General features: G+C 35.5%; 1 protein-coding gene across 1 annotated transcript in view; it reads left to right on the forward strand.

The window, feature by feature from the left end:
• The window catches only part of DNAH14 (dynein axonemal heavy chain 14), a 577,586-nt gene that overhangs the window by 160,761 nt on the left and 403,458 nt on the right, over nucleotides 1-13,367 (forward strand). Inside the window, 3 exon segments of the mRNA XM_074220908.1 lie at nucleotides 1,002-1,106; nucleotides 1,195-1,313; nucleotides 4,815-4,889. Coding sequence (XP_074077009.1) covers nucleotides 1,002-1,106; nucleotides 1,195-1,313; nucleotides 4,815-4,889 — 299 coding nt within the window.

Here is a 13,367-nt window from a genome sequence, read left to right on the forward strand (position 1 = left end):
ATTCAGGCACTTAGCATCAACCTCAGGGATAGTGGAAGAAGGGTTGGTTAGTAACTCTCTTTCCAAGGTCATTCCCAGGTTCCCTGACTTTGAGTATATGCTGGGTTCTGATAACATCCATATGAAGGGAAGACAACTCTCATTCTGAGTGACCACTCTTTGGTAGCAAAGTTTCTTTTTCTGGTTTGGAGGCTGGAAAAGTTAAAGAAAATGGCTACATGGTAGGGACACTGGATTTATTGACTTAGAATAAAAAAAAATTCAGATAATAAAGCTCCCTTAAAATAAAGAGGAATTTGGAAATTTTCTGGGTATATCCTTGAAAAGATTAAATTTATTGGGAAAAGAATCATAAGACAACTGAGATAATAATATGGCATCTGACAATAAAATAGGGGGAAAAGAATCTTGGCCAATTTACCCCATGAGTAGTAAAAGAATCTTAAAGATGAACCTACCTCTCTAAGTTGTCCTTACTGTTTCTTTTGGAATTGCTCAAAAAGAAAATGATTGGATATTAGGTGAGCATACCTCAGGAACATGACAAAAATGGTCTATGTAGCAGACAAGTAGATACTACCACATGGCTAATAATAAGATATTTTGAAAATGCATTTCATTCATCCTAAGCTAATAGTAATGAAGCACTTTTAAGATTTACATTTGTTAGCACATTTCTCTCATAACATCTGTATAAAGTGAGGACTTTTGGGTACCCACTCAATTTTACAAATGAGGAAAATCTGAGAGGTTAAGTGATTGCCTGTGGACACACAGTCAGTTCATGTCAGTTAATCTTTCTTCTCACTAAAAATCTCCACTCTTACTACTATAACCTACTATTTCAAAAGAAAATGTCATTTTAGAATGGTATTGAAACATATACTTTTATCTCCAGTGGCTTAGTTTTATACATGTTTATTGCATATCATTGAAAATATGATATCTTCACATCATTGTAGTGGGTTCTTACTCATATTTCTCTATTTCATCTGAGACAGGAATATCTTGAAGTGAAGAGAATGATTTTCCCAAGATTTTACTTTCTCAGCAGTGCTGAACTTATTAACATTCTGGCTGAAAGCAAAAATCCCGATGCTATCCAGGTAATGTTTTAGTACAGTGCTTAGGGATGTTCTTTCTTGACCATGTCAAGACTTTATGATGCTATTTTGCTATGTTTCTGGTCTACAGCCTCATCTTATGAAATGTTTTGAGAACATAAGACAGTTGTTTATTTGGAAAAAAGAAATAGGCCCTCCTCTGGTCACATTGCTCATATCAGCAGAAGGCGAAACACTTCTTCTGTCAAAGTATGGTATTTATTTTGTAGTTAATATCTATTTAGAATTATCAAAATCTTAATATTAGAAAATACTTTTATTTGGGATTCTGGTCATTCTTTAAAGGAGCTTAACTAAAGTGTGATAGCATTACGTGGGCAAAACATTTGAATGGTCTAGGGAAATATTGAAAAATGGCCCTTCTCCTTACTTCTCTTTAAAAACTGGACTTCTCTATGTTCTTGCCTTTGGAAGTTTCAAGTTTTCACCACAACACATGCAAATTAGTTACTCATACAGTTAATAACTGTGGATCAGAGAAACATTTTTCTGGCACTAAAATATGCATATTTGTTTGTATTTATCATTTAATATATTAAAATATATCTTATTGTATCACTAATTCCATAAATTCCAGCCTCCTTCCCAGTCCTATTACTACTTATTCATAAATAATTCAGATAAAGAGATAAAAAATAAGTTAGGCATATGTTTAAGATAATTAAGAAACAAGCTTCGGAAGTTGTTTAAAATTACCCTTCAGCATACAAATAACTAAGATAATTTGCATTTTTATAACTATATATAATTTCAATAATTGAAAATGAGAGAATTTTTATAAACTGTTTTTTCCTGGATAAATATGTTCCTAATATCTAAAATAATGTTAATTTAGTTGTTACAGTTGAGTCTGACTCTTTGTAACCTCATTTGGGGTTGTCTTGGTAAAGATACTAGAGTAGTTTGTTATTTTCTTCTCCAGCTCATTTTAAAGATGAGGAAACTGAGACAAATTGAATTAAATGACTTGCCCAAGGTCACACAGCTAGTACATATCTGAGACCAGATGAGTTTTTCTTACTCCAGGTCTGGCACCCTATCCACTTTACCACCCTAGCTAACTCTAATATAAACTATGGAAGAATAAGATGAAAGTAAACTAAAGACCAGCATCATTAATGAATGTGGTTCTAAAAATTTTAAATAAGAACCTGTGACAATTTTTCCAAAAATTATTCACTTTGGTCAAGTTGTTTTTGGACTTAGGAAACACAAATGATCATAAAAGAGACAAAAAAGCAAAAACCCTTCATGATTATATCAAAAGATACAAAAAATTTAAAAAAAATAAAATTCTAAAAATTTTAAGATGCTAAAAATCCAGTAGCAACTCTTACCTCCCTTTCCTTTTTGAATATTCTACTCCTACCCACAAATTTTGCTCACAACTCAAATTCTCTACTTTTTGACAACAAAATCTACTAAAAACAAGTTTCATGCTCTTTTTATCACTGTCACCATTTTAATTTGCCAGTGCTTTTTCTCATAGCAGGTTTGTTGGGGTTGCTCTTGCCACCCTTAGAGGCAGCTTGACTTTCTCTCTCCAGGCTTGAGAGAATGAGACAGGAAACCTGAATCTCTGACAGTTTTAGCAAATTGGCTTAGCTAGCTCCAACCAGAATCATAAGTTAGGAAAGATGATGTGAGCTTTGACCCAGGATGCCAAAAGTTAAAGGGAAGCAGGAGCATTTGCATTAAGCTTAATACCTAATTATCAAGAATAAATTGTTTTAAAATTAGAAAGGTACCAAATGGCATGCTTTCTTACCTGTCCTGGTTATACCTGAGGTGAGTTATTTGAAAGATACTTCACCCTGTTCCATCTCTATCATACCACTTTCCCCATCTGGGTCAGGCTGGCAAATACCAGTCTCGTGAAATTCCAGAATCTTTGTTCTCAATATTCCAAGGAATTTTCCTTGGTGTCAAAATTTCTATTTCCAATTCTGGTTATAACAGACTTACTCCCCATCAATTGTGTTCCTTAGTCCTATTGAAAGAGTAGCACAGAGTAGCACATGGTCCTAATGGAGGATTATTAAATAATATCTGGTAGATTTCATTCCTTGATTTCAAAAGACTTTACATTCCAAAGCAGAACCAACCTGAACTAGTGGATAGAAAGCTGGCTCAAGTCAGGAAAACCTGTGTTCAAGTCCTATTTCTGAAAAAAAAACACTGTTTATATGGTTCTGAGTAAGTCATTAATTCTCATAATACCTAAGCATCTCTTGAATACTCTGTATTGTAAGGGGCAGCTAGGTGGTACAGTGGATAGAGCACCAGCCCTGGAGTCAAGAGGACCTGAGTTTAAATTGGACTTCAGACACTTAATGATTACCTAGCTGTATGACCTTGGGCAAGTTGCTTAATCCCTTTGCCTTGCAAAAAAACCAAACAAACCTCTACATCACAAAACTGATGATGAACTTCACAGTAGAAGGAATTTCCTCAGAGGATTTCTTTACATGAAGAAAATTACCAGAATGTTCTGATGATTCCTATAATACAAAGGAAATACTTCTGTATCAGAGGAAGTCAACACTGGTGTGTGTGTGTTTATGTATGTATATATTTGTTTTTGGTACTTGTATATACATGTATATATATTCATATATACATATAAATGGATGTGATCATAAATATAAATATATATGTGTGTGTGTGTGTGTATGTGTGTGAATATGTTTGCATATGTACAAATATTGTTCCTAATTCAGATTGTGTAATTTTGGGAAGTGTTTATGGATGTATCCCTGAAAAATTGTGTGGAAATAGTATAACAAATGTATTGAGCATATTTACTATGCAAATTGTAGCTTTATAAAATGAAGAATCCATATGTAATGTTAATAAGCACCTCAAACCAGTACTTATTTTATAAGAATAGTATTTTGAAGAGTAGATCTTTAAAAATAATCATTTATTGTCTGTTATTGCTTGGTACTCTGTGTAGATCTAGGGGTACCTAGACCAAAATTAAAATTTCTCCCTCAGAGCAATTTGTATTCCACTGAAGGAGACAATGTTTACATATTTATGTTTATGCCAAATATACACAAATTAAATACAAGATCATTTTTGCGGAGAGTTATTAACAACTGAGAACAATACAAGATTTTACTTTATCAGTTGATGTTTGAGTTTTAAAAAAACTGAAGTCTCTGGGACTCTGAGATGGATAGGAAATGCATCCCAGGTATTGAGAATAGCTTGAGTAGCTTCCAGGGAAACTAAGGTTGGTGGAACTCTTGTGCTCAGTACTGCCAAGTTGCAGCCATATTACCCTAGACTGCTTGAATGTCTGCACCAAATACAGTATTAATATGGTGAGTCCTCGAAGAGGAGGATCAACATGTTGCCTAGGAAGTCCAAACTGACCAAGTTAGAAAAAGAGTAAGTCAAAACTCTCATATTGATTAGTAATGGGATTAGGACAGGACCCTGTTGTTTCAACTTGGGTGAGATGGGGACATCCATTCTTTACAGATTCCCATATAGATAGATTATATGCATAGTATTTAATGATAATAACTGCTAGTTCTTATGATAAGATAGATTTTTCTTCTCTTTGACCCATAGCTTTATTCAAAGCGATACTTAGGAAATTATTACAACTGTAAATTTAATGGAGCATTTTAACACATATCACCAAGTAATTTTTAATGACCTTTTTTGTCAAACTTATAGGAAAGTTCGTGTAAGAACTGCTATGGAGCAATGGCTAGTAAATGTGGAGAAGAACATGTTTGATACTGTAAAGAGGTAAGTGCGAATATTTTGTATCTTTAGAAATTATGTACCAGATTCTTACCTTAGCTATCATCTCTTGAGCACTGATTAAATACTGAATATAAAAATTGTGAAATTATGTGATCTCTAAATCCAAGGAATTTTTAGCCTAAGAGAATAAGAAAACTAATAAATATGATAAAAAGAATGAATTATAGTACAAAGAGAGAACCAAAGGTATTCTTAAAATTTTGAGTAAGGAGAGATGGATGCAGATAAAGTTTTATGGAGAAGGAAACAGAGTAGGGGCATAAATATTGGGTGATATAAATATTTAAAAGAGAAAAACCACCTAGAATGATGAAAATCATTACAGAAAAAAGAAACCTGAGAAGGATAAAAAAATTAAAGTCTGTTTATTGTGTTTATAAAAAGTTCATATGCAAATAATTTATATTTTTGGCTCATTTGGAGGTAGAAAAAGAATTTTAACTATATGTGCATATTACTGCATACATTTTCATGACTAAAAACACAAGGATTAAATAAAATAACTGATATGAAAAAGGAGATTGGGAGGGAAGGCTTCCTAAGCTCAACTTTAAGGGTCACTCAGATTTCAAAAGGAAGATATGAGGAAGGAGCATATTGCAGGCATGGAAGACACTCTTTGTGAATGCAAGAAACTATAGGAAATAGAATGAGTGAAAGAACAGCCAATAGACCAATGTGGTTAGAAAGGGAGTGCAGGGAAGAAAGTGTTATAAAATAATTCTATAACAGTAAGTTGGAGACAAATTACAGAGAAAACAAGTGTGAGACTAAGTATTTTATTCTATAGTGAAAACAGGGAGGTATTGAGGGTTTTTGAAGAGAACAGTAACATAATAAGGCCTATATTTCAAATTAGTTTGAAAGATGAAAGGTGCAAGAGACTAGAAACCTGTAGACAAATTCTTAAATGTTAGAACAGTTCAGGTAATCAGTACTAAATCCCTGAACAATTTGACAATCATCATTCTTTGAGGAATTTCCAGATACATTTACCTTATGAATTCCCTATGAAATGTAGTTTCCACTTAAGGTGGCATTATGGAAAAAATCTATTATACTATCTTACAAAACCTTTATAAGGTTTTTCATATTGTGAGATATTGATAAGGTTGAAATCTTCCCTTAATTCTGGTGCTCAATTATCACACACAATTCCTATGAAATAGAGAATTTTGAAAGCATTTTACTTTACTTTTACTCCTCAACATCCCTTATCTCTAGGAGTCATTTTTACATCCTAAGTATTTGACAGAAACAGTTTTGCTGAGGATTCTTTTTTTGCCTAACTTGACAGTTTTTTTCTCTCTAATTTAATGTGTTCCACACATTGGGTTTTTATTTGATTTGTTTACATCATTAGCATAAATTTATCATTAAGATTTATTATTAAAAGTTCTTAACTATCTTTTCCACTCCTCCTCCTTCTCAACTTCAGTTGAATGTTTCTTTAGCTACATATAGTAACCACCAACCAGCATAGTGCTCACTCTCCTTTATTATCATAATTTTTGAGTTTTGATTCACTTTAATCTGTATTCATGCTGAGAGTTCTCAATAACTTTCCTGGAGGAAGGAACTGGTACCATCTGTGCATCACATTCCTGGTATTCATTCTCAAGATCCTAGGGATAAATCCTGGTACAGGCAAAATGTCTACTTTTCACAATGGTAGCTTTGGAATCCTCAGCTATGTGCTCTCCATTTATACAAATCAGTCACTGCTGATGCTATTAAAATTCTTAATCATGAAATTTTTACTTAAAAAGGTACAATGACATTGATCATGTTTGTCCATTTTCCAAGAAGACCACAGTATCAGGAGGGTGATACAAATAGTCCACCCCTCATCATGGACCATGCTTTCCCACTGACACACTCAGTGTCTGTGGAGAAGAATGAACATGTATAGACAAACCTAGCAGTAAAAAACACAAGTAGGAAAATTGGGCAACTCACAACTATTGAATGTAGATCTTGATTTCTAGCATCTCTATATAGAATCATTATAATCTTTCAGTGAAACAGCAGCCCTAAATATGGGGTCTGCAACTTTTCATGTCAGCTTCCTTAGCTTGGTGCTGGACCTGTGGTAAGCTAGGCAGGTGACTAAAATGGATGAGCACAGGACTCAGGAAGATCTGAGTTCATATCTCAGACTATTTTACTTAGTGATCCTGGGCAAGTCATTTATTCTCTGTTTGCCTTGGATTTCTTATCTGTAAAGTGAAAATAATATAATATCTACCCTCCCACCAGAGTTGTTGTATCCTTACAAATGAAATACTAGAAAACATTAAAGCATCTGTATAAGTGCTATTTTTATTACTATTATAATTATTTCAGTGAAAGCAATTTCCATAAGGCAGAGAATTGTAAAACTATTCAGATATGTTCTTTGAGCTCTGAGGAATATCTCCCCCTCAAACCAGAAAGGGTAAAGCATCTGAGGGGTTTTCCATATTTAAATTTATAGATGATGCTTAAAAATAATACATACAAGTTCAGTCAGATTTTCTCAAAGCAGGAAAATTCTTTCTCTAAGTAGCTCCCAGTAGCTACAGAGTTTTCTTCCCACTAAAATAGTTCCCAGGTTAGCAATTATAATTCTTCATTTTTAGTTGGTTTCCAAGCTATAGATACTGATGGTGTGTCACTACATAGAATAAACCAGACAACCAAAGATCCCAATATGAAGAAAACTTAATTACAGACCTTAAGTCCCTAGGCCTACTCTGGGCTGCGGAGCCCACAAATCCATCTGTGGTCTTGCTGAGGCAACTGAAGGAAAGAAGTCAGGAAAAAGTGAGCACAGCATGCTCTGGGGGAAGAATTTGAGGAAACAGAGAAGAAAAGAAATTCATTCGGTAGGATAAGTAGCACTCACGTTACTGTGTTAAATATCCCTATAATCTGAAATTGGATGTCCCTACTGGAAGGGAGAGTACAGCAAGTGATAAACAGAAAAAAATCATTTGGAAATTCTAGTAGAACCACTGACAGAACCCAATTTATTTGAAAATACACAGAAAAGATCACCAAACATTAATAAACCAGGGATGTTTCAATTGTGGAGCTTCCCTCAAAGTGAAGCAATAACTATAGAGAATGGGGATTTGGGGAGTGTAAAACTGATTCTATTGTAAATAATAATCCTTTAAAGAATTTCACCTTGAACTACTCAGAATCAGGTAATTCAGTTGACAAACAAGTTGGACTATAACAAATGCCATTAAGTCTCTAGACACTTTTTTTTTTACAAAGATAGAAACAAGTCTCAGAGAAACTCATATTCAGTTATAGAAAGCACTAATGGTGAAACATGTATATACTTCAAATTGGAAGGTAAAATCTGGGAGCAATGGAAGAAAATCTAACTGATGAAAGGAGGGGTCATCAGCAGTCATCTTGCTTTTTATCTTTCCACTGGACTTGGAGAACTCTAGAGAAGAGAGTGAGGCCGATAACTTTGCACAGCCCTTCTTTACTAAATCCAGTTAATGCAAATGCAAGACATAACCTTCATAATGTCATTGTTCCTCTGAGAAAAAAAGAAAAAGGCTGCTGTTATGAGCCCAGTTACAAGACCCCTGCAACTGTTCTGACTTTCTCTCTTAGGTTTGCTACTTTCTTGAACTCTAGCAGTTTCCCTAAGATATCTAACCAAGGGGCAACTAGGTGGCACGGTGGATAGAACACTGGCCCTGGAGTCAGGAGGACCTGAATTCAATTCCAGTCTCGGACACTTAATAATCACCTAGGCTGTGTGTTTTGGGCAAGTCACTTAACCCTACTGCCTTGCCAAAAAAAAAAAAAAAAAGAAGAAAGAAAGAACTCCAACCAAGTTGCAATAACCTTATAGCAGGTCTTAATTTTTTTTTCTCTTTACTGCTCCCTTATACACACCCTGACTTTATCCCCTGCTGGCTGCTGATTCAGCCTAGTTGTAATCACCTTGCAACTAACTGTCCCTACTCCCTATGCTGATTACCCACCCCAATGGCTACCATTGCCAATCAGTCAACTGTTCCAACTGTCCCATTTCTGTAATAAACTCTCATTAGTATTTAATCCCTCTACTTTTTTTTTTGGCAAGGCAATTGAGGTTAAGTGGCTTGCCCAAGGCCACACAGATAAGCAATTATTAAGTATCTGAGGTCAGATTTGAACTCAGGTACTCCTGACTCCAGGGCCGGTGCTCTATCCACCGTGCCACCTAGCTGCCCAGTAGTTACTGTTCTAAGAACAGTATTTCCCATATTGTATTAAGGTTCAATAAAACATGTCTTTTTTTTAAGTTTTTGTAAGGCAAACAGGGTTAAGTGGCTTGCCCAAGGCCACACAGCTAGGTAATTATTAAGTGACTGAGACCGGATTTGAACCCAGGTACTCCTGACTCCAAAGCCAGTGCTCTATCCACTGTGCCACCTAGCTGCCCCATCCTTCTACTTTATTACCTTAACAGAATAAACGTTTTTTTGTCTCTCAATATTTCTGAATTAAATCAGAGCCAAGATGGAGGAATAAAGGTAGGAGCTTAGTCGAGGTCTCCCCGCCAAACCCCTCTAAATACCTTTAAATAGTAACTAAATAAATTCTAAAACAGCAGAATTCACAAGAAGAATGTGTGAAACAATTTTCCAGTCCAAGGCAACTTAGAAAGTCAGAAGGAAACATCTGTTGCCCTATGGTGAGAGAAGAGAGAAGTCCAATGCAAGCTTCACAAACAGAGCTCTGGTCCCAGCAAACCAGTAGCATATTTTGGGAGTCACTGACCCAGCACTGGCAGTATCTCCTTCTCGAGTTCTCAGCTCACAGATGGTAAGGGAGTCAGAAGGAGAATCCTGGAGTCTCTTTGCTAGTGCTGAGGCAGGACTATATTGTTTTGCCCATACTGACATCTGGGTTGAAGTCCTAGGTTGCAATCCCAGGGAAAGGAGGAGAAGTAGCACACCAAAGCTTGCTGCTGCAGAAGGGCAGGAACTTTCTTCAGAGTTCCAAGGCAGAAAAGAGTGTTTATGATCTCTCAGACCAGGAGTCTAATAAATACCTCTCCTCATGGCCAACCACCTTGGAAAATCTGAAAATTACAACTCCCCAGAAGGAATCTTGAAAGCTTGGAACAATGTGCCCTCCATCCTCGAGGAAGAGCCCTACTTTAACAAGGAGTTAAAATCAAGTCATAGGCTAGGAAATGAGAAAGCCTGAAAAAAAACTCTATAGAATGTTACCATGGTGACAAAGAGAAAAAACATACTCAGAAGAAGATAAAGTCAAAGCATGGAAAACTCCAAGGAAAAATATGAATTGGTCTCAGGCCATAGAAGAGCTAAAAAAGGATTTTGAAAATCAGGTAAGAGAGGTAGAGGAAAAATTGGGAAGAGAACTGAGAATTATGCAAGAAAATCATGAAAAATGAGTCAGCAGTTTGGTAAAGAAGGCACCAAAACTCCTGAAGAAAATGATACCTTAAAAACCAGACTAGAGGGGCAGCTAGGTGGCGCAGTGGATAGAGCACTGTCCTTGGAGTCAGGAGCACCTGAGTTCAAATCAGACCTCAGATACTAAATAATTACCTAGCTGTGTGGCTTTGGGCAAGTCACTTAACCCCATTTGCCTTGCAAAAACCTAAAAAAACAGACTAGACTAAATGGTAAAAGAGATACAAAAAGCCAATGAGGAGAAAATTTTCTTAAAATAACAGTTGATCAAATGGACAAAGGTACAAAAATTCATGAAGAAAAAAGTAGAATTGTTCAAATGGAAAAGGAGGTACAAAAGCTCACTGAAGAAAATAATTCTTTAAAAGTTAGAATTGAGCTAATGACTTTATGAAAAGTCAAGAAAAAGTAAAACAAAACCAAATGACAAAACAGAAGACAAGATGAAATATCTCATTGGAAATACAACTGACTTGGAAAATAGATCCAGGAGAAACAATTTTATTTTTTAAGGGTTTTTTTTGGAAGGCAATGTGGATAAGTGGCTTGCATAAGGCCACATAGCCGGGTAATTATTTAAGTGTCTGAGACTGGATTTGAACTCAGGTACTCCTGACTCCAGGGCTGGTGTTCTATCCACTGTGCCACTTAGCCAATCCCTATTTTGCAAATTTTTAAAAAATTTTATTTATTTAAGGCAATGGGGTTAAGGCAATTATTTAAGGCAATGGGTTGCCCAAGGTCACACAGCTAGGCAATTATTAAGTGTCTGAGACCAGATTTGAATACAGGTTCTCCTGACTCCAAAGTCAGTAATCTATCTACTGCGCTATCTAGCTTCCCTAAGAAATAATTTTTAAAATATCTGAAAGTCATGATCAGAAAAAGAACCTAGACACGATTTTTCCAGGAAATTATCAAGGAAAACTGCTCTGATAGTCTAGAAACAGTGGGTAAAATAGAAATTGAAAGAATCCATCCAATCACCTCCTGAAAGAGATTCCAAAAATGAAAACTCCCAGGAATATTATAGCCAAATTCCAGAGCTCCGAGGTCAAAGAGAAAATATTACAAACGGTCAAAAATAAACAATTCAACTATTGTGGAACCACAGTCAGGATAGCACAAGATTTGGCAACTTCTACATAAAAGGATTTTGGCGTTGGGAATATGATATTCTGAAAGATGAAAAAGTTTAGATTACAGCCAATAATCAACTATCCAGCCAAACTGAGCATAAAGACCAGAACTGAACAGATAATTTGGTCTTCATTTCTCAAACATAAAAAAAGGATAAACAGTAACAAGAAGTAGTTCTGCATGAGGTCTTTACACAGAGAAAATACTTTCAGATAGGCATTGAGGGTTAAACCTTTGGCACAAATTTAAACTTATGCCTCCCATAGATACTGTGTGTATTTGTGGGTTTGTTTGTGGGGAGTAGAGAACCAAGTTTTAGGAGAATGTTTTGTACTAACTGTCTTAAAAATGTTTTCTGAGCATAGTAAGAGCTGCTATCTGGAACCTGGCAGTTACAGCAGAAGTCAAGGAAAGATTCTCTTTCTCCTCCTCCTCCTTCTTCTTCTTTCTTCTCCTTCTCCTCCTTTTCTTCCATCTTCTCTTCCTTCTCCACCTTTCCTTCTTTTCTCTCCAAATGTGGTCCTCCTCCTTTCATGTGGGAGCTCTTTCCACAGGAATATAATTTTTAATCACTTACATATTTTATAAGATGTGTTGGGACCTACATTTTTTATTTTAAATTTTTTATTTCTATTTAATTTTAATTGTTTTACTATTTTTCTTTTTTTTAAAAATTGGAACAATTTACTTTTTATTCTATGCAGTTTTCATTCATGATTTCTTGAAATATAATCTGAAAAAGCAGACTTTTTAAAAGCCCATGGATTCCATCTGAAACTTCTTGATCACACTTTAAACCCACATTATTCTGGCTGTCACTGAATGACCAGCAGCCCTGACCCAGGTTCATTCTTTAGGTTTTGATGACTTTGAATGAGTGTAAATAGCAATTGTTTTCTGTTCTGACCAGAAATTCTAAGGGTGTTCCCCTCCCATATCGATAATTTTGTGATGGTAAATTGGGTCATCTTTTGTAATATTTATTATGTAATCTTTAGGCATTGAATGGACATTGCCTCAGACAAATTGAGACCTCTTAAAGACCTCAATTTAGAAAGTCCAGGATTATTCACTGCATCCTGAGCCAACACAAGTCATTTTGACTAATGTCTTGCCTCTGGACTTAATTGACTCTGGAGGAGAGAATGAGGCTGATGACTTTGTACAGCTCTACCAGGTCAAGATCAATGCCCAGTCAGGTTCTGTCCTGAGACCGCTTATCATTTTTGTCTCTATTATTTTACTCATTGAACTTATCAATTTAATTATCATCTCTCTGCTAGATTCACAATTCTATTTATCCAGCCTGATAAAAATTTGCAAAAGTCCCTTTCTGTGGAAAAAGAAATTTTCATCTGATTTCATGAATTCAAGTTGGACAAGCCCTAATCGCTCTCCTAGCCCAGACTTTCACTTCCAACTGGCTATTAGACATTTGAATTGTATATCCTGTAGACATTTTTAAATGTAACACATCCAAAACTGAACTCTTTCTTTCCTCCCCCCCCCAAAAAAAACTTAACATTTTCTGATCAAAACAACTATTTTGGTCAACAGTACCACCATCTTCTAAGCGTCACCTTTAAGTCTTCACTCTCTGCCAACTCCCATATCTAAACTATTATCGAACCCTGTCCATTTCACTTTTATAACATTTTTATATGTGCCCCTTTCTCTTCTCAATACCTAATTCCTGGACTATTGCAAAAGTCTCCTGATTAGTCTCCCTAGCACAAATTTCTCCTCGATTCCACTCAAACTTATCTTACTAAAGTATAAGTCTATGTCACTCCCAATATTCTCCAATGGTACCATGATCAAATATAAAATCTTGTGTTTAGTATTCATAGTCCTTCATAAATCTTCTCATTCTACATTT

The sequence above is a fragment of the Macrotis lagotis genome, chromosome 2 (assembly GCF_037893015.1).
Source record: "Macrotis lagotis isolate mMagLag1 chromosome 2, bilby.v1.9.chrom.fasta, whole genome shotgun sequence".
Taxonomy (NCBI): domain Eukaryota; kingdom Metazoa; phylum Chordata; class Mammalia; order Peramelemorphia; family Peramelidae; genus Macrotis; species Macrotis lagotis.